We start from the raw sequence: 23,026 nt of genomic DNA on the forward strand, positions 1-23,026 counted from the left end.
AGTCTATCCAGCTGAATTTCATCAGAGTCAGAAGACATATACTTGAAGATAAATATATAGAGATAAGTCAGAAAGATATTTTATTATTTATCCTTATTTTTGGAAGCAGAGAGGGAATGGGAATTAGAAAAGTAAGACTCATAAAATAAAGAATGGAGAAATTCTGCTTTTTCAGTACCGCTTTGAATTTGACGTCCCCTTTGGAATTTCAGTTTAGATGTGATTGCTTCAATAATGTTCTCTGCAGAAACGATTAACTTGCCATGTTTTTAAAGACTGCTGTGGGGCTGACCTGTGATACCACAAAGACAATGTCAGACTGTCCAGTGGATTGCTTAAACCTGTGCAATTTGAGGGATAGATTTCCAACTATTAGAAATGCCACATGTAGAGGAAAGAAGGACTACAAGACATTTCCAGATTAAGAGTCTCCACTTAACTAAAAGAGCCTGGGAATGAGGAAGGAAAATAATGCACATGTAATTAAAAGTGTGAAAGATGATGCCCATTGTCTTTCCATAATGGCACTGTTTCAAATATATATTATTACGAGTAGGTAAAGAGCTCCTCTTCCAAAAAGTAAAGTCTCTCTATCTGAACAAAACTGGGCAAGGAGAAGAGAAAGAGAGGAGGCATAAACTTCCACAGAACAGTGAGGAATTCAGGGTTTTCTTTACCCTGAATACAGTCATTATTCTAACTGTCATTGCCTGGCATCATAGCAGCTTTAGGTGGAGGAGAAACTATTTACGATTACTTGTATCAATCCTCTCATTTCACACATATGGAAATTATATAAGTGAATTTAAATTATTTTAAAATTCAAAGTCCAAATTTAGATTTAGATAGAATCATAGAACTGCTCAAGCTGGAAGGGGCCATGAAAGGTCCTCTGGTCTAACCTTTCATGGAAAAGGGAGCCTAGATGATTTAGCACACGGTCCAGTCACTTCTTGAATCATTACAATTGTTCCTGCGCCGTATGCTTCATGTCTACATCACAAAATGAAATTCCTATGTAATTTCACATTTTCTTTTACTCTTTCATTATCTGTAAGTATATGTGCTAATTGTTAAACTGTGAGAGTAAGTATTTGTAACAAAAATATGTAATCAATACTGTGATTCTAGTTTCAGAGTGCATAGCTGTGAGTTTTGAGAACATTGATAGCATAATAAGCATGGTTATGAAGATTATAGTATTAAATATTTGTACTATAACAGGCATTTCTCCACTAGCTGATACCCATATTGATGAATATGAGAGATGGCATGTGCAGAATACTTATATGGCAGCCAAACAGCTAAATGCCTTCAGGGTTTTGAAGCTATTGTAGGCAGAACCATAGTACAAGAGGGAAAGCATTTTTTAAGACTCAAAAAGCTAATCCACAGTATTTTTGTAACAGCACTGGAGATTTTAATGTGCACGGGATTGTTTTCTTTCTGACTGTATTATTCTTTATTTTTTCTCAGCTTCTCTCTCAGGGACTAATCCTGAGAATATTTACATTTTTTCTCATGAGGCTACAGCACAGTTTATATCTGATTCTTCTTCTGAAAATTACAATGGCTTTAATGCAACATACACTACATTTAATGCAAATGAACTAAAGAGTAAGTGTTTTCTTCTGTCTGTATTTGTTTGTTATCCCTAAAGTTTGGTGAAATTATGTTTTCAGTTCGATAAAATGTAGATGAAAAGGGAAGCAGTATTTTCTGGCCTCAGTCCACTAACTAGATTGACTTGGAGAAATTTCATCCTATTTTAAAGATCAAATCATTGATTTCAGTAAAACTGTCCACAGGTTTACAGGCCTATATCTAGCGGTAGGATGATGCCTTACAAAGTTAATCGGTTTAAATAAGAGTAAAACTCTGACCATATCTCCATCAGATACCTTTCAGCTAGTTTGTTCACCTGTGAATACTGTTGAATCACTGACACTAATCATTATTCTTTGATCACCTGACAGTATCTGCTCTCCAGAGTTTCTGATGTCCTAACTCATTGCCACAAGCAGTAGTCCCAAATGTTAGAACTAACATACAGGAAAATACCTCTTCAGTAAATAGGCATTGGAAAAAGATGCAATAAAATCTACAGTGACAACTAAATTCAGCAATATGAGTCATGCATTGGTGTTCTTTGGTAATCAGGAAAAAAAAATCAGATGCAGTTTGGACATGTGAAGCGTTCTTCAGCTGCTAAATTTTGAGCAGGATGTGAATAGGGGATGTGACTGGGAAGGGATATGCTGCAGGAAGCATCCAGAGTGCAATCAAACCCTTGATATGTGGAAGCCCTTGCTGGAGGCTGACCTGTACTTCAGGGTGCTATGAAAAGACCCCGAGCAAAATTTCATGAGAAGTGATGAGAATGTGGCAGCAAATATGAGCAAAGAAGGAGCAAAGGAGAAGGACAAGGAAAAGGGCATCCCTGGTACTTTTCCAGCTGGAGCAATCCAGACCTTGGCAGAGAAAACAGGAAAAGGGCAGGGTTAGCCCTGAGTGTTAGCTATGCAAGGGGTCCTCTCATTCCTCCACCACATTACTGGTGAAGGATAAAAAAAAAAAAGGTTAGAAGGTTGGTGAATGAGTGCGAAAGCATGTAGGGCCATCTTCAGCAATAGTGTTCTGTTAATAAGTATAAATGTCACGTTTATTTCAGTACTTATGTTGCATCGCATAGAAGAGGAAATTGAGTTACTGTGGGCTCCAGTTTTAAAGCATATTTAAACATTTGTATTATTTGTCACTCACTCCTTTGTAGTTCTGAGAAAATGTCTCTACCATTTTTATTTACTAGAGGTTCTTATTCACAGATTATGAGAAAGTCAATTGCACTTTTGAAGATGGCTTTTGTTACTGGATACAAGATTTAGATGATGATTCAAACTGGGAAAGAGTTCAGGGTCCTACCTTTCCCTTTATGAGTGGTCCTGATTTTGATCATACATTTGGCAACATGTCAGGTAAGATCAAACAGAAGTTGTTTGCAGATTAAAGGAAAAGTTTGATTCAGCTTATGTTAAAGCAATGTACAATGGATTCTTCATACTGTATTATTAGGATGTAATTTTATTCTGCCATAAAAATATGTAAGAGCTGCCAGACAAAATGTTTTATGCTACTAATTGCCATCTTGTAGAAATACATCAAAACTAAAAGAAGAAGTAAAGAAATATATGAAGTTATTAAAGTGTGAGGTATTGAAAAGTTTCAATGCTATTACTATAAAATATTAATATATATAGGTGCCTTACCTGAGAAAGGAATTTCTGTTACGCAACAGTACTATAGGTCAAATAACTGCATGTTTACCTTAAGGGAAAAAAAACATGTATAGGTACATTTTAATGGAATTGCTTCTATTTAATCCCTATCTACTGGTGACATCTGCATGGTCATCACAAAATAATTTTGGTTTTACATGAAGTGGACCTGCTGGGCAGCTGTGTCCCCAGTTAGAATCACACACCAGACACACTAATTTTCAACACATGTACAAAACATACAAACACTCCAGCAACTGCTATAGCAAACCAACTTAATTGGAAGAGTTGATTATATAAAAAGAGTCAATATTGATAGGAATCAGATTTGGAAAGTATATCATGAATGCTTATCCCAGAATTAAACTCCAAAAGTGGTTTTTTTTTTCTTCAGCGGGAAAATCAGTCAATCTCTCAGCTGATTCTTCAGTCCAGCTAAAATTAATTAATATAATTTAGATTTTGCAGTGGTTATATGTATTCTATGCAAGACTTATACAAAACTTATTCAGTGATGAATAACTGGAAAACGCAAATTAAGTTTTAACAAGTTACTTCCAGGAAAAGAAAAATATTATTTATCATGTTATTGGATAGAAATTATCCACCTCTCTCTGAGTAAATGCACATTTTCTAAACAATCTTCAGAACACTGTTTTGTCTTTCTGCTTGTTACTTAGAAATACAAATCAGATGAAAGAATGTAAAATTTGTTTAATAAAATACTTGACAAAGATGTCTAGCTCACTTGAAATGTTAATTTATTTTAGGTGCTCTGCTTCACTATCTAGATCTAAGCTGACATACGTAATGTTGCTATGTGTAATATTGCTAATGTATTGAATATTCAAATTTCTACAACGTGTTTGAACTAAAAACATGAGCTGCATCATTAATATCTAGCTACTACATACATTCAGTGAGAGTGTAGTTTTGTTTTGATGCTCTTTGAAAGCAAAGGACTTAATACATACTCAGCAACTTATTCTGAATACTCAGAGAACTGATGAAACGAAGACAGAGAACTGTCATTTTGACTATGTGAAAACCTTTTCTGAAAAACAATGCTATGCTCATTTTCTCAAAACTAGACACCATGTATATTTTAATGCATGCTTTCTAAGTCAACATAGGAAATGAAAGGTCTGATTCAGATTTTAGAGTAATTTTCAGGTACTTTAACCTCCCACATGGAAAAGCTAGCTAATCTAGAAGTATAAATAACAGAATATAGTGTGTATATAATCCATATTATATAATTATATTTATAATTATTTGTAGATTCTCTGAATATAATATTTGCAAATATATGTATTAGATAGAATAAAATCTAAAATTACAGATATTATTTCAATAGACTAAGAATTTTATTTCAGGACTTCAAACTCTGCCAAATTTTGCTTTTCTTGTGATGCAATGCCTCTGTAGGCTGGCCTCATGTTATATTTCTGTATGGGAACATGAAGTCCAAATTCCCAGCTACAAGGATTAACTTATAAAAGCTAAAACCCCAGTTTCCCCAAATAATGTATTTTGCTTGTTTATAATGCTTCACCTTGCTATAAAATATTCATGTAGTCATTCCCTCACCACCCTCAAAATACAACTCATATTTCCCATTATTACGTGGATAAAAATTATAAAATGTCAGGATTTTTTTCTGCAAAATCATAAGAAATGTCAAACAGGAAGACATTTTTATAAACTAAGTAGAAATCAATCAGGTGAATCACTGCCTTCACCAAATAAAAGGCAGATCTCCCACTGACTTCAAAAGGACCTATTTCATGTCTACTTCTGAGGAGCGTCTGCAAGCTTACAAGTTGATTTTAATGTGTCATTGACTGATGAATATAATCATTCACGGTTATTGTGTCAGGAAACTTCTGTCATGCAACACTGACTGTGCTTGATATTATTTTTAATGTAAAAATTCTCATTAAAAATACAAATCATTAATTTTGTACTGACTAAAATGTGGTCATTATCCTGCAGGATTTTATATTTCAACACCCATAGGACTTGGATTCAGAGAAGAGAGAGTTCGGATTCTGAGTTTGCCTTTGAACTCTTCAGATTCATCTTGTCTTAGCTTTTGGTATCCTTACATAACTCCTAAACATATACTTTGTTTAAGAATAAAACCAAATAGCTTTCTTTCATATATAATATTAATCCAAGTCAGTATGCCAGCAACAGAAGCCTGCTTCTGTTTGGAATTCCATGATTGGTTTCAATTTCAGGCCTGAAAGTTTGGCTCCTTTAAAGGTTTGATTCTTTCAGGTAGCTTTAATTTATTTTATTTTTCACCTTGCATCCAATATTCCTCTCTATACAGAAATTATGTTAAGAATCCCTGAAATGTTTTTTGTTGTGAAGCTTAACTAGGCTTCTGCAGAAAGCTTAGCAAATAACCAAGTAAAACTTAGGTGTAATCTAAACATATGTTTCTTTTTCTTTTCATGTGCAAATTAGCCCTTGTTCCATAAAACATTTTATAAAGTAAAAAGCTTGATATTTTTTCATGAAATTTCACTTTATTCTAAAATTGTTCTTTCCCCTCTAGGTATTTCATGTACAGTACTAATGTTTATCGTTTAAGAGTTAGTGTAAGTAATAAGCATGGTGTGGAAAAGATCATTTTCCAGAAAGAAGGAAACTATGGAAACAACTGGCATTATGGACAAGTAACTTTAAATGAAACATCTGAATTTAAGGTTTGTAAACTGCTAGTTCTTTTTTTTTTTTTTTTTTTTTTTTAGCTAATCTGACATCCGTTTGTTCTGCCAAATGAACCCAGTGATCCACAGATCCAAAGATAATATCTAGTACTATTTACTAATGCATGTCATCAAATAAATATTAACATGCAGAAGACAAGAGTCTCCATTTGAATTGTCACACCAACCCCTTCCCTACTCTGGAATTTAAAGTGTTATTATTGTAGAAAACAGAAAACCTTAACATTGTCATGGGATAATCGATCAATGTTATCATGAAAGAGAGCTTTCCACAAAACAAGGGTGTTCAAAGCCTATCAAAATCTGATGTGGAGTTTAACACCTCAAGAGCGAGTATATGAGGCACTAAGACTTGAGAAGATTTAAATTAAATAACTTCTTATTCTGAAGCAGTGTTTTCACTAACTGATTACAGAATAATTCACTGGAAGTGTGTTCCAGGCACTTGCTGGTGCCACATGGTTAACTGACCTGACTTTTATCTGTAAACAAAAGGAGGAGACTTATGTTAGGCGTTTCCCTCAGCAACTCCCCACTGAAACTTCTTTTTATAGGTATTTGGGATAGCTTGTCCTGCTATAATAGTTTTGATTGATGCAAAAACACTGCCAGAAAGATACATTTACCACTTGAGGAAGTAAGTGCCTCTGTGACCTGGCTGCATCTGATTCTCAGCAAGTGTGTGTTTTATTATGTCAGGAAGAGTGCTATACCTACTTATATTTCACCAGCACAACTTCCTTGACAGCAGGATTGCTTTAAATGTGTGGATATTAAAGTACAATAACAATTCCATTTTTCATGAAAGATTAATTCCAATTTTTCATGAAGATATGCCCGTAGATCGGGAGAAGTTTGGACTGGTGAGTGATACAGTATTTGTGTTTCAAAAGTTACATATATTTATATATAAAAAGTAAAGTTATTTAATAGCTTTAAATTATGTTCATAATTTATACAAAGAAGTTCCTGCATCTTTAGAATGAGGCACTTGGTTTACATAGTGCTGTTTTGTTTTGTGAGGAATTCTGTCTCATCCCTGATGCCCTCCTCTGAGTATAGCACCAGCATAAATTACAGTGGAAATAGGAACATTCAAGAAGGATGACACAATGGTTCAGTATAGGAAGCTGAAAAATATTTCATTAAATTATAAAATTCTATATTTTTTTTTCATGAACTTCAGGTTATTTTTGATGCCTTTAAAAAGCGTGGTCCCAGTGATATTGCCTTGGATGACATTGGCCTGACAAAGGGAAAGTGTAATGAAAGTTTGTATATAGAGCCAACTGCGATTCCAACTGTTACTACTGTTCCTTCAGCTCCTAGTAAGTAAACACTATATTACAGTTGATTGCCATTTCCTATTACTGTACTTGTGTATGAGTGATTCAGAATTTCCAGCTTTCACTTTTATAAAAATCTTTCTTCACCATTATAAAATTATTTTCAGGATAACGTACTAGGGAACAGGTTCCCTGCCCATGACTCTGTTGATAGCAACAGAACTGGTAGATTCACAGTTTAAGCAATGAGTACTTGAAAGAATGAAGGATAAAGAATTCAGAATTTTCCTCTAAAAGCTTTAATTAGTAAAGCTTCCAGGAAGCCACTGAAGGGGGAAGGAAGAAGAAGGAGAATTAAAATTATAACCATTGTATTTGAAATTATAAATAATGTAGCTGGGGAATAAGAGAATGAGCAAAGTCACATAATGATATCAGTAGAGGTCTCAACAGTAAAAATTCACCAAGCTGTGAGAACACATGCACACTGAAAACTCCCCTATTTAGGGGAATTAATCTATTTGTGCCATAATGGTTTAAGAATGGAGCACAATATGAGTGTCTAATATCCAAAATGGAGGTATTACCTGGAACAAGGCTCAGAATGAATGAGTTCTTTCCAATGTGAAGCGATATTTGTTTCAACAAAAATTTAAATAGGGAAACAGAAAGGCAGGACAGTCAGCAGCTCAGGTAATGAGTAGACAAAAAAAAACCCCGATCAATGAACTCTTTCCACTCCCTAATCTAATGAGAGGTTTCAATATTTGCATAAATTATAGAATGTGTCAAAATCTAAGCCTAATACCTTCAATTTTGCCTTTGCTAACTCTACTATTTGTGGTAAGGCAAAAATTATAAGTGCTTGCTGTTAATAGTAATGGATGGGGCTTTTTTCCTGCTTGATGGTGCCTTAGCTCATTTGGTCTTACTGCCTTCTTGGCACCTCATCTAAGCCCCAGGTTCAGTGGGAAACTGGAAAAGGGTTGTTTTTATTTGCACATTTTTGAATCTTCTCCAAGTAGAAGTTAATGAAACATGAAACATCACTACCTATAGTGCATATGCACTTACCCAGACAGGTTGTACAGCCTGATGCAGACCTATCATGTTGCAGAGTCTTTTAGAGGAAAGCGGAGACATTTAAGCATCCTCAAAACATTCCAGTTTCACAGAGATACTTAGAAAAATCTCACTGAGAAAAATATGAAAAGTACCTGTACCCATCATTATAAATCCAGAAAATGTACATGAAAAATGAAGAAAGATTGCATACGATGTTAACCAGGTCCATGCACATTCATAGCAAAACCTGGTACAAATATGAATAGGTCTCACAGAAAAAAAATAATTAAAATATTTGATAGGGCTTTATAAATTATTGTGAAAGAGCCATGAACCTTTTGGGAAAAAAGAGATTTTTACAAAAGATCTATTCACAGATGGCTTCAAATCATTAAAACAAACTGAGCATGTTCCAGGAGCGTGTGCTATTAGATTTACTGTCACAAGGCACAGCTAGTTGCCCTCTTGACATCATATAGTAAATAAAAATGGTCTAAATTTAATAGAAAAAGACTGTTTGAGTTGTATTTATGTTGAAGCACTATGTACTAATGTTGTCATTCTATGAAATCTATCACTTCTAAATCTACCACATTAGGCCAGGTAAGAAAACAAACCCTTCTAACTATAAGAGCAAAATTTTGTTTTAGAGCTCCATCCTGAGACACAGGGAGATAAAGTTCAAGAACATGTCTCTGTCAGCAACATTAAATTTTAATAACACTAGTAATTTCAGTTATAATTTACCAAAGTGAATTTCGGAATTCGATTGTCATTTTCACTAAAGTAATACTGTGGAGAGGTGCTGATGTCTGCCACCTCCAGCCATCATTCAGGTGCTGTTGGTAAACATACCTCACAAGTTAGCATCAGTCTAAAGCAGGGGTCCTCAAACTTTTTAAACAGGGGCCGGCGCGCAGATGAAGTGGCAGATCTGCGGCTGCTTGGTTTCCCCCCCCAACCCGGGGGGGGGGTGTGTGTGTGTCTGTAAATACCGGGGGCTGGATTGAGGACCCCTGGTCTAATGATTAGTGGTAGAGTGACCCTGTGGTAAATAGTAGCTTAGTGCTGCTGTGAAAATACCAAAGAAATATCGTTCAAATTATAGATGTCTACCCAAAATATGGCGATGAAGTTTTAATATTCAAAAAAAGGAACTGGTCATGTGGCATAGAACTATTTACGAAACAGGTTAGAGAGGATCCATATTGTCCTTCAATATGATACAAAAGAACAGTCTAAGCTGTTGCTGGGTAAAAAACCTAATCTTTTGCATAAATTTGTTGAGGCATGCTAGGCATATGCTGTCTGTAACCTGCTGAAAAGAAAGTGAATATGTTATCAATCATCTTCAAAGAAGTCTGAAATTACTTTGATAGATATGGTATGAGCTTACTAACACTTGTTTTCACTACAAATGTCATGTCTGTAAACAAAAGATGAAAGAATCTGAGCTGAGCCAATTTCTTTTGCTAGACTTAGAGCTTCAGTAAGAGGCACTGGCATCATTCACACTGCCACAAAAGCTTATGGAATAATAAAAAAAATATATTTTAGTGGTGGGATAGGGAAGCTGGATTTGCTTTTGTCTTTTGCAGAAAACTGTCAGCCTTACACTTTCATCTAAACCGGATTGCTTTCATCTTCGTATTGATTTATAACTTGTCTCTTAACACAAACAGTGTGGAAATTACAGGGTAGATTCCACACTTAAGATGTGTATGTCGATATAAATTAATGTTTTGGACAAAGCACAGAGGATTATTTTATGAATATGTCATATATTTTCTACAGTGTTGAGAAAATTATCTGTTATGCTCAATGAAAGGACCAAGTTTATTGGTGCTGATTGCTATTTGGTTCTCTAACGAGTGACAGATATACAAATAACTCCACATAAGTTTGTGTTTAAAGATCACTGGAAATTTTTAAAACAGTTTTTCCAGACATGAGTAAAATCAATTACTTCCATCATTTTTCAGCGCAGGAGAACAAAGATCATTACTAATGTGTCTTGTAGTTAACACCAGATCAGATTTCACCATAAGTTGCCCCTACTCTGCTATTAAGAAAGTTGGTTTTGCTCTGCTTATATCATCAGATGATATGTCTAAGAATCATGTATTTTTCATGCAACTTTACAGTAGTTGTGTGTCTGTTTGTACGTGCAGTAATGTGCTATAAAAAAAGCCAGTGTAGTCTATATTTGTTTTTAATGGTATTTACAGAAAGTAGTCCTCACTGTGAGCCATACAGCTAAATCATAATATGCTTGGTGGTCAGTGTGTGATTGTTAACAGTTCCTTTTCCTTTTGGAGAGTTTGGCTTTTCTTGCCAGGAGTGATTTTGTGAAATAGAAAGTTCTAGAAGATGGCTGTCATGAGAAAGTTCGAATCTTTCTTGTATTTAGTGGGGCTTCCTCCCAGTGGGATTCAATTGGGCAAACTCAGTAGGACTTGTAGATTATGTCCCTAGTTCCCAGGCAAGTGGCTCAGAGTGTGCAATATGGACAGACACAATGAAACGCAAAATTTGAGCTATAAGGGGGTGAGCGTTAAAAGTTTAGCCAAAGTCTGAAAGTTAAAAATATAAAATCTAATTCAAAGAATAAAACCACAACAAAGGAAAATAAAAAAAGGTAGATTTCTTCTGTTTTAACTTCTATTTCCTGAAGCAGGTGGAGGAGCCCTGTTTATTTTTGAATAAAGTAATTGCAAACAACAGAAGAGGGAACACACCAAAATTCATTCTTATGGTAAAGCTGAAATGAAAAGAAATAAGATTTCTTAACATGAAGTAAAGATTTTGAATATGAAGCTGACATATTTTGGATGTAAACCACCACCTAAACTATATATTGAAAGATAATATTGAATATGTAATGTACTGTTGGATATGTCTATGTGTGTGAATGTTTACATCTGTGTATATACATATCTACAATATTTGCTTTTAAATTTTGTTCATTTTTATATATAAGTACATACACAAGTTTATGATAAAAACCTTTCTTACTCGAGCAGTTTTTTCAAAGAAAAAAAAATGGGTACTTTGACCATTTACACAGTTTAACTGTAAAAGTTTTTGGGGTCCTGCTGATGAAATCTAACAGTGTAAGGGTGTTTTTGATATAAAGTTTATTTTCTAGATGACAAAATGGGCTTTATACTTGAGTATCTCTGCTAATGCTGCAAGATCAATTGGGTAATAAGCAAGGCATACAAGTCAACTGCATAAACAGGTTATATTTGGGAGGGTGGGAGAGTGGGAACAGCTTTCCCTCTTTCTTTGACATTTTCTACCTTTTACAATAATGTCCTATTAAATTATACAGTTGACTGTATCACACCTTTTTTTCTTCATATTTTCTGTCATATGCACAGCTTCCAGAACAATAATCACCAAAGGAAGGACAGCCTGTGTCCTTCACCTAGCTACATGCCAAAGACTTCTCATAGCACCACCGTGAATACAGTTGTGTACCTGGGCACTAGCACTTCACAAACAGCAATATATGGACTATAGCTGTACATAACACTATGCATCGATTGTATGTGTCAGCAGGTCTGACTTTGACACTATAACTAATAAGGACAGTGAAATTCTTACACGTGTTTTTTCCTCAATGCTGTGTCCTTATCAGTGTTGGCTTCTAACAACTCACCATTCAAGCTTTATATTAATGACACTGTAACTGAACCCTTACAGTGATGAAGTTAGCTTGAATATCCTCTTCAGAATTTTTTTTTCTAAATTATCTTTGATACAATGGAAGGCAAAAGTAAGACAATAGGTTAATTATGGTTTTGAAATGTTTTCTTTTTCAGCTGACTGTGGAGGTCCAGTTGAACTGTGGGAGCCAAACAGTACATTCAGCTCTGAAAACTTCCCAAACCATTATCCTAATCAAGCTTTCTGTAAGTCATTCTTCTCCAAGTCTTGGGAAAAGTTTAGCCATATAAAAGTAGAGATACTAAATCTGCTTTCCCAAGTCAGATGTTGTCAAGCAAATATTAAGCCATACACAATGGGATCTTTTAAGTAAACTCTGTATGGCACTTAGCAGAAGCTAAGGAATTGTGCCATTTGAATAAAAAGTGATGAAGACAAGGATAATCCCTTGGAACGGGTTCAGACAGGCCAATTCCATCATGCATGCCTATTATGTTAAATACCTTTATGCCAATGCCACAACAAACAAAGTGCTGAAAGTCCCCATTTTAACATTATAGCTCAATGTATTTGCCAGGTTAATATCATCTCTTCTGTTAAGTAGTTTACCTAGGGGCAAAGAACGTGTGCATGCATTTTGGAAGGGATCCTCTCTTTATCGAGTGTTTCTTAACATACCAGTGAAAACGTTATTCTACTGATGTTATTTGATTTACATCGAGCTACAGATGACAAAAGTGAAAAAGTTTCAACGTGGCCCACTATGTGCTGTTGATGGATGAAGCAAGGAAGAGAATTTTGCCATTGCTTCTTAATGAAATTTTAATTATTTATTACTTCACCTTTAACTGGAGAATTGTGTTGGGATGCTCATCACAAGAGCTGTAATTTTGTGTTTCTGTCCCGCTTGAGATATGGCTTTCATTTCCAGGCATTAATTTCACAAGTTCCCAAATGAGATTCCTACTAGTGAGAAGATACTTCTCATTCTATGAATAGATTAAAAAAAAATGTTTGGTGGTTTTTTTTTTTTACTTTCTTTACAAGATTTCCATAGTATCCATATTAACATAGGTTACATATGATAAAGCATAGGTTAAACAAGCAAATACTTCTCTTGAAAGACATCTAACTTGAAAGACAGGCTTCTGTCACTGATTATACAAATTATCTTACTATCAAATAAGACTTAAGTCACAAGACTATTTGTCACATTTTCACAGTTACAAAAGAATTAGCTTTGCTATTTTAGGGACACAGTTATCAGAATGGTAAAAACATGCATGTGTATATGTCTTAGGAGCCTAAATCCAGTTTTCAAAAGTGTTTTAGAGAATGAATCAATTGAATTTTGGATCTTGACAGCATAAGTTGCTTTCAAAGATAAGATTTAGACTTCTGTGTCCCCTGGGTGATTCTTAACAGTTTAGCAGAGACAATTTTCCCAAAAAATACTTCAACATGAAAATGACACTTTAAATGTAACAACCAAAAAGCTGATTTTAGTGTGTGCATGTGTTATTATTTTCTAGGTGTATGGTACTTAAATGCTGAAAATGGAAAAAACATTCAACTTCATTTTCAGGTTTTTGATCTGGAAAATATTTATGATGTAGTTGAAATCAGAGATGGCAGAGGAGCCAATTCCTTACTTTTGGGCAAGTAACACCATTGGGTACTAAAATGAATGTAATCAGAGAGCTGGAAGCAAACTGATGGATATAATATAAAGAAAACTAATTATCCCTAATTTCATTCTACTTTTCTTCACATTTTTGGGTCTCAGAAATTATGAGGAAAATGAGAAAGCATACTGTATGTGACCTCACATTTCCCAAATGTTTGCATACACTCTGCTTTCTATGCAATCCAAATGAAATTAACTTCTCAATAAATAAGACTGCTCATGTATGTGGAAAAACAAGCATAATCTCTTAGCTGAACCTTATTTTTTATATGGCTATGTCAAATTTGGGCTTGAACTTTGATCATTGCAGTCTAATAACAGTTAGGTTTGGCAGAATAATTGTATTCATGTAGTAGCAATATTTGTTTTCGAACCCCAAACACTTTGAAATGCATAAGAACAAAACTGGTTAAATGTATTCATGTTCTGCTGGAGAACAGCTGTCTATACAGGACAAGGGCTATTGCCAGATGTCTTCTCTACAACAAACCAGATGACAGTAATCCTCCTTACGGATAAATCTGCAACAAAGAAGGGATTTCTTGCAAACTTTACTACTGGATACCATCTAGGTAAGCACATGAACACCTGTATTTAAGAGGTTATACACTGGTCAAATACATTGGAGAAAAAGGGGAAAGTGGAAGGTGACTCTCACGATTTGATCAACGAAATATGAAAATGTTAAAGAGAAAAAGCCTAGCAGTTACCCATCTGTACTTTATGTTTTCCAGCATGAAAAGTGATGGGTTTGTTGCTTTAGTGTAATTGGACCAATGTCTGTATCTCCTGCAAATCTGTATGATATTATGTGAAAAATTGACTCAAAATGTACCAAAACCTATTCAATTATTGAAGGTAAATACAAACTATTCCCTATACAAGACCCCAAAAAGAGTATCACTTTGTGACTCATTTGAAAGTGTTGTTAATGTATTCTTAAATGCATATGTAAGATATTATCAGTCACACCACTAGAAGAGAAAAATGTATATGGTAACTCTAATTACTGTTTGCAATATGGTCTTTCTTGCACTTTTAGAAATTTGGTCCTTAAGGTGTGAAGGACCTGGAAAGACAGTCTTTCACATATTTGCTCAGCAGTGTTTATGGTCCCAGCCAGTTCCCTTCTGAAAGACTTCTGGTTTTTTGGGGGGCTGCAATTAGACTGTCACTCATATAAGTAATTCACCAACCAGCTCTCTAAAACTATGCAAAGTGGACCCAAATGCTGAAGTATGTGGAAGAGCGATAGGCTTACTAGGACAAACACTTACTCTAAGCCAAATCTTGATGGAGTTAATTAGAGGCTTTTTATTGCTTCTGTGGAAGTCTGATAGCAGAACAAAGTGAAGGAAAAAGTAGTTTGTATTCAGAGATGTGTGAAGTACCATTCCTTTCCATGAACAGAAAGTCAACAAGAATATATGATATTTTTCTTACTTTAAGCATCATAAAAAAGTATCTCCCAGCATGTTTAGCTAGCTGCAGCTTTTTTGTAGATTAACAGTAAGATCAATTTTCATAATCTTTAAAAAAAGTCTTAAGCATTGATTTACTTTTGAAAATCAGCTCCATTTAGTCCCATTGTGCAAGGCTGAGAGGTAGGTTTATATGGACATATGACCATTTTGCTGCTTCTTGTTCTACCTTCTCTATCCCATTTGTTCAGTCCAACACTATGCTTTTTATTTTTAGCTGGTTCAGCATCTTTGCTGAGCCAGCTTTGCCCATATTTTGTTGTAAAATAAAAATCAAGCTTAGCAAGGCAGAGTTCTCGAAGATGCCATTGCCAGTTCTGGTTAAATATATTTTAAAAGTTCCATTTGCGTGAAAATTATGCTTATTCATGATCCTTGCAGCCAAAGGACAGAGACTAGTGTCATTAACATGCAGGCCCAAGGATAAAAGGATTGTCAGTACATAAATTAATTTTACCAAAAAAAGCTAATTATTCTTTGTATTTTATTTTGCCATGAAATATTGAGGTTTTGAAAAGGAAGCATAATTTGAAAATAAATACTATTGGGTAGTATGCAGTATAATAAAAAGCTTGTCTGAGTAAGAACTGAATTCTGTGGAAAATCTGCATCAGTTATGGCCACTGAACACATGAAAATCTGGTTCAGTCCTTTTATAGACCATATTCTTTTGATTCCATATTGTACAACAGGCCTTACTGACTAATAAATAAATCATTTTATATAAATATTAAAAGTTCAAAAGCAAAGCAATTATCTTGCCTTAAATGAGACTTTTAGATAATTAAATGCTTCAGTCAGTAACTCCAGGAAGATAAAATAAAGAAAATAAATTTTCTATAGAATTTGAGTTTATGAGTGTATATTTTCCCCAAATATATAGAACAGTGCCATTAAAAATACACTTTGGCCATAGAAAGAATTATAACTTTATATTTGCTCTCTATCTGATCTGCTTCTGTTACGCAACTGATATTGAAATTTCTGTTACTTTTGTCTCTTCCCCTTTTCCTCCAAGATAGGTTTCGAAAGGAGACTCTTGCCTTTCAGTGATTCTTTACTACTGTGCTTGACTTGACATACTTTAAGGTCTCTAAACTTTTGTGAAAGTGCTGAACATCTGAAACTTGGAATCATTAGCCCCTTTTGACAGGATTTAATCAGGATTTGACTCCAAAGTTTACTACATGTAACAGAAGAACACTAGTAAACAAGCAATGCTAACTATAGCAGAAACTACAAGGTATAAAATCACAGACTTCATTCTTAATTGGCTTCTATTTATCTGAAAATAATCTTTATTTTGAAAAAGAGATGGATAGGAAAGAAAAGGAAATCAAGGGTTCTGCATACTATCCACTCAACTTTTCTTTCAGGTGAACTGTATGATCTCCAGTGAACATCAACCTTCCTCATAGTTACAGATTTGTTTTCCTTTCCTTTTTTCCTTCAGGAGCTTGTGCAATTGATGAGCATCAGTGTGGTAGTGGGGATTGTATACCATTGCACAACCTTTGTGACAACCTACCTCAGTGCGAAGACGGCTCTGATGAAGCAAAGTGCAGTAAGGTTTCCTTCATACAAAGAGAAGTAATACATGCATATTGGGCAAGAATCACCTAGGAGAATGGCCACAAAACCTCAGCTAGCATAAACTACTTACTGCAGCTGTGTGCAGCCCATGCCAACTTACACAGCAGTATCTCTTTGAGTTTCTCAGGGCCAAACAACAAAGTCACTTTTCTGAGAAAGCATATGTGAGGTCATGAAGACCTCTGGAAAAGGTAGGAAGTTCCTCTATGCTTAAAACGGTGGCTGCTTGTAATGGCCTCAAAATTAAATGGAAATTCATTACCTGCTTTCCTTCTGTATCCATTTCGTATTCCCAAATTCTATCACATTTTGCTGTAATTAATTTGATTCTCACAGCAGTATACATTCTGCAGCGCAGAGTAGAGTATAAGAATCTTCTTGTTGGAAACTCCTAGATAGTTTTGTGGGTGTGAAGCCAAACTGCAGCACATGGCACCCTGCAGCCTGCCTGGATTCCAGCTTGTGGAGGCATTGCCTTAGGGTGGCAGGATTGCACAGCTGCAAAAGCAGCATCCATTGCTCATAGTGGATGTGCAGGCTCCTACCAGGAGACCAACAGCTGCTGTTGCTTATTCCTCTGGTAAAATGGTACTTTCCAAAATGTAGGTTTACAGTATTTGGCTTCATTTCACGTAACATGGAAATAGCATTCTCTAAACAATAATGTAAATGTAAAACTAATGTTTAAATCATGTTGGGCCTAGCACAGAAATTAAATTGCTGTTTCCGACAGTCTATTATGGAGCACTAATGGAAAAGTTAAAAGTGGGCTTTTAAGCTCAGTACAACATAATTTTCCTTTGTTTTAAAGAGGACTGCTAGGGATCAGGTATGTCCTTGGATGTGTGCTGGCAGTTCTCATTGATTTCAACATCTTTTTCATGCAGATATATATGTCTGTCTGTGTATGTGTCATATATAACTATATGTATACATATATATGTCTGAAGGCACAGATTCAGTCTTCACATTAGTGCAATTAACTATTTTGTTGCAAACATATTCTTCCTTTAAAATGCATAGAATAAAATTCACTTCAGTTTCTTCTTAAGCAAAGAGGACTTGAATGGGTTTTTCCAGTCCTTGCTAAAGAACATCTGAACAAGGTAACCATCACCTACATTAACATGACGTACATTTTCCCAAAGATTTATTCTTCCATAGATTGTCTATTACTTCATAAAAAATTACTCCACATAAAAGAACTTGTTTCCAAAAACCCATTTAATCCAAACATAGGCTGAATCAATCTAAGCCTTTAAATAAAATGGAAATTAAATTAGACATCCTCACATCGAGTCTTTCCAGTGTCCAAAAGTCTTGCCCATTTTCCTGAAACCAATTTCAATTTCTTATCAGAAGTGGCAATTGGAACTAGACAAACTGTCATTTTCAAATAGTTCAATTTCTGAAACTTCTTGTGGACTGAAAAGGCATAGGATACCTTCTCCTTTGCAGAATTCTAAAATATATGACATTTTAATTAAGCAGTTTTTAAGTGCTCAGTGTTTTATTCCTTACCAACAATATATTTGGAGAACATGGATCTGATGAGGAGAAAGGAAAAGGAATTATAGTACAAGTAGAAGAGAGGAGAAATGTCAAAAGTAATTTGGAGAAATCTCACAATACAAACAATTTGATTTTTCAAGACTGCTCAAATATTTCTCTTGACTGAGGTTTATCATTAGTTTATCACTGTATATCACTTCTTTCATTCATGCACTCTAGGTGTCAAAAAGGCATTCCTAAAAATCTTTTTTTTCTTCTTTTTTTCTTTTCTTCTTTTTTTGCTATAGTATGTATGCTTTACTTTTTTTCTGGAAACATTTTAGTGGAAAAATGTTTTCTGGACAACTAAAATTTTTTATAATAATTATTTTGGCAACCAGTAAATTTCAAATGCATTATACATTTTCCCCTACTTTATGCTAGCAATAACTGTCCTTTGCCTGAAATGCAGCTTGCAGCTCCTGAGACATATGTGGGATTCTGTTGACCTTCTTAAGCCTTATGGTCCAACTTCCTTCCTTACTATGCCAATAGCATAAGATTTTTCACCAAATAGTTAATGAGTTTCTGAATTTTATTTCTGAATATTTTGTTTGGGGAGAAGTTTTGATAGGAAGATTGGTTTTCAGGGAGATTTGATTTTTTTGTGTGTGTGCTTTAACTAAAGATGCAATGAAAACAGTGAAAATTCTCATGGCAATTGGAACTGGAAGATCCAATTTTTCTGTCAGCTCTGATTTTAACCTTATTTCCAGTCAGTGTTACTGAGCTAAAGCTTCACATAGTGTCTGGAAATTATATATTGCTGGCTAAGGAAAAACATTGGTTAGAACTGATGGAAAATATACTGTTTATTGTCTATTCATGAGACATTTGCAAAATACAGGGTATGAAACTTTCCTGAGGCAGAAATATAGAAGGAGATGACAATAACATTTCCTTCCTGTGGGAACACAACATCCTGGAGATGCTGGGTTTATTACCACTGTAACTTATTTTAACATTTTTTTGGTCTTTGCTGCCAATACTATGTCTGTTAATATTACAGTTCTGTTTGCTTGGGGTGGTGGGGAATGTGGTTTGCCACCTATCTAAAATGCTTCTGTTCATTTTGGTTTGGTCTACAGTGAGATTGCTTAATGGTTCTCTAAGCACTGAAGGGCTGGTACAGGCAAGAATTGGGAAGACGTGGCACCTGGCATGTGCGGATGACTGGAATGAACAGACTTCAGACAGTGTTTGCCAGCTACTGGGGTTAGAGTGAGTGAAAAACATTTATTGTCCTTGTAACTTGTTTGCAGTATATTGGTGTTTTCCTCATCATTTTACTGGTGTCTTTACCATCAAAAAAAAGGGCAAAAGTATTTTTCTGTGGCAAGTGAAGTGCTTGGTGTGCCAACAAATTTGTAAGTGTTACAGACCCTGTTTTGATGGCATTCATTACAGGACTGATGACTGAATATAGCAGATTAGGCATGTGGATACATAATGGAGAATAATGAGAGACTGATGTGGAGGTATTAGTCTTTTGTCGCTTTATGTCACCATTTACATCTTAACTCTTATAAGGATGGCTCAAGAATAAAGCTGGAGCAAACGGCAGCCTTGGCTGCTCTGTTATCATACTAATGTTCATTTCAAGTAAATTCCAGATAATCACCTGGCTATTCTGCTATTGGGTTCCCAGTCCATTTCATACCTATCATTAGACCTGAGCTATTGGGTGAGGAAACTATTTCTCTTGAGGCACACTTAGAAGGGGGAGAGAGGAGGGAAGTATATGACTGAAAAAATACATTTGGCGTCGGTCACTGTTTAGCAGAATTTCCAGGGAAAAGGTGGGGAGGTTTGAGTGCAGAAGTGTTGTATTTTTCAATCTATGGTAAAATTAATAGCCTAAATTCTGGCCTTACTTACACTGTATGCAACTTCACTGCCATTCACCGAATAATAAATAGCTTTCCTACAGTGCTGAGGTTTTTAGGGAATGTCACTTATCCAAGTAATAATCAAATTAAATTCTAAGGTTGCAATTCATTATGTTGGTCTCTGACCAAAGTAGGATGTCTGCCAATGTCCTTCTGATAAATTAATTGTAGAAATCACAGAGTTAAGGGGACTTAGAAAAATATCCAAGTGTTATTTGAAAATACTTTTAGTCATTGGATGAATGTGTGCTGGATTTGATTTTTTTTATTTTTACTTTTTTCCCTTTGAGTAAGTACTGCATTTACATAAATATCAGATAACTGTATGCACAAATCCTGATTGTAATTTATGTGTGTAGTTAACTCATTTATGCATGCATATAAGAACATGCAAACGATGACTAAATGTTCTTCTAGTCAAATACCTTGTTCTTTACAGTAGCCAGTAGCCTTCTTCCTCTGATTCTTTCTCCACCTGCCCTGCCTCCTTTCCCTCTATAACTTCTGGACACTAGTCATTTTGTGGTCTACTAGTTTAATTTACATTTTTAATTTTTGATAGGCTTCAGTGAACTTTGTCTTCCATGGTACTTTCTGTTACCTTTTAAAAATTACTTCTGCTTTTGTCTCCATAACATTCTGTGGCAGTACACTTCAGTTTGTCTATATAAACTAGTTGGATATACTTGCTAAAAATAATCCTATTACATTCCCTAGTTACATGTTTTTAATTCCGTTTCTTAGTTTATTACATATTCCCATTGTCAAGAAAAAATATTTTTAAACCTGAATTGCATCACATTCTCATATCCCGGGTGCTACTGCTGTTACTGATCCTACAGAATAGGATAAAATACTCATATGTATATACATATATTTAACTCCTGTAAGCACTATGCTATTTCTGCCTTCCATGAATCCCCCTGTAGCAATTTTGTTACTAACAGATGTTTGTAACAACAGGTCTTAAGTAGGCTATAGCTCATGCTCCCATACTGAATAATTACCTAGAATCATGCTTCATTAGAGAAAGAGGCTAAGGTTCATCTGGAACAATTTACTTTTGCTGTTAATTGCTTATATATTTGTTAATCTCATTTACTGTTTAATTTATGAAAAGAACTGAAATTATAGGAGTCCTGTAGCATATCCCAATTATTCATGTAGCAGGGCTAGAAAGTGCAATGTTCCATGCAGATTCTAATAGAACACAAATGTGAATCTTTTTGCCTCCGTTTTTCAAATCTGTGACTGTCACATTTGTGATGTGTGCCAAACAGGAAGCAAATCTGCAGGCATGCTTATGCGTTCATCTACAAAATATAGCTTAGGTAAATCATTTACAAATATTCTTAATGAGTCTGGAGTGCAAGGTGCACAAATTGATGCACTTGAGAAACCTGAACAAGACCCTTTGCTCAGCTTGCACTTGCAACTGTGTGCATCTGACAACACTGTTAAAACCCGATTATTGTTAGCATCACTTTTCCTTGAACCAACATTGAGCTTTTCAACATTCTACTAGTCGGGTGTGAAACGTTCTTGTTTCTCTGGGAGCAGAGCCATCTGGGTCTTCACTGAATTGCATGCAGGAATGGGGACAGACTGCAATTTTGCCATACCCAGAAGTCTAACAAGGGCTGAGATTTTAAGCCTCACTCTCAGCCCTGCAGTGTATTTTCTTCATAAATGTGCAAAATTCTTGAGAAGGAAATGAGGTCATTGGAGTTGAGATTTCCAGGTCAGTTAGGTTTTCATCCTCCCCACAAATGAATGGTCAGTAGTAGCTACATGCCTAGTTCCTGGAGACACCTCAGAAAATCCTGCCTTTGAATGTCAGACCTAGGTTCTTCAGTGTGCTAAGAATGTAACACATAGCCTGAAAGGGGTGGAAATGATCCCCAAAAATTTATACAAAAAAAAATTGTGTTCTGATGGGTAAGTTAGGATAATAAACAGAGAGCATGATCTTACTCTTCTGTAGAGCCAATGAGTGTCATATGCTGGATGTAAGAACCTGGTTCTCAATGTTTTCAGCATTAAGAACCAGAATTAGGACATTCCTAATAATCTGGTGATAGAATTAATTTCCCGATAGTTGTCACCAAGTAATAATATGCACTTTGACCTGAAAGCCACAGGAGGAATCTCAATGACTTTTTTTGGCTTTGTAGGTCCACAGCTTCACTTCGGATCAGACACTGCTTAAACCCATTGCTTAAGAAGCTTCATTTCAAATCCAGAAAGTATAGAGAGGTTACTTCTATTTATCATCTTCAAATTTTCATATATAAAATTGTGTGCACACAAGCATTTAGAAAACAGCAGCTCTTCATATAAATTCACATGACCAAAGCTTTTTTTATGCCCAAGAAAATGTTCCCTGTTTGTAATTTACTACTATTCTTCATTGTTTGTTTTTCTGTCAGAAAAATCAGTGGATGAAAAAGAAACACTGCCCTGTGTCTCAAACACAAATTAAACAAACTGCAAACATTCCACAGCCTGAGAACTAAACAATTAATTGCAAAATGTGTGAACATGTTTTCTTCAAATAAGAAAATAGTTGGTTTGTTGGTTTTTTTTAAACAGGGAAAAGAACTGGAGCTATCAATCATACTTCTTTCTATCCTTATTCTGAATTTTTTTTTCAGCATGGTACCACTTAATGTGAATCTTTCACAACATTTGTAACTGCTTATCGTTACTGAGCACTTACGAAACAGAAAGGCTGAAGTCATAGTGATCCATAGAGTATTTAGGTACATGAAAACCAATAATATCTG

General features: G+C 35.1%; 1 protein-coding gene across 1 annotated transcript in view; it reads left to right on the forward strand.

Moving 5' to 3' along the window:
* Positions 1-23,026, forward strand: part of TMPRSS15 (transmembrane serine protease 15) — a 56,876-nt gene that overhangs the window by 22,010 nt on the left and 11,840 nt on the right. The window contains exons 12-21 of the mRNA XM_037377842.1: positions 1,477-1,617; positions 2,826-2,975; positions 5,271-5,373; positions 5,842-5,992; positions 7,203-7,344; positions 12,195-12,284; positions 13,572-13,697; positions 14,167-14,298; positions 16,661-16,771; positions 19,440-19,572. Of these exons, the coding sequence (XP_037233739.1) occupies positions 1,477-1,617; positions 2,826-2,975; positions 5,271-5,373; positions 5,842-5,992; positions 7,203-7,344; positions 12,195-12,284; positions 13,572-13,697; positions 14,167-14,298; positions 16,661-16,771; positions 19,440-19,572 (1,279 nt within the window). The remainder of the gene's footprint in view (positions 1-1,476; positions 1,618-2,825; positions 2,976-5,270; positions 5,374-5,841; positions 5,993-7,202; positions 7,345-12,194; positions 12,285-13,571; positions 13,698-14,166; positions 14,299-16,660; positions 16,772-19,439; positions 19,573-23,026) is intronic.

The sequence above is a fragment of the Falco rusticolus genome, chromosome 2 (assembly GCF_015220075.1).
Source record: "Falco rusticolus isolate bFalRus1 chromosome 2, bFalRus1.pri, whole genome shotgun sequence".
Taxonomy (NCBI): domain Eukaryota; kingdom Metazoa; phylum Chordata; class Aves; order Falconiformes; family Falconidae; genus Falco; species Falco rusticolus.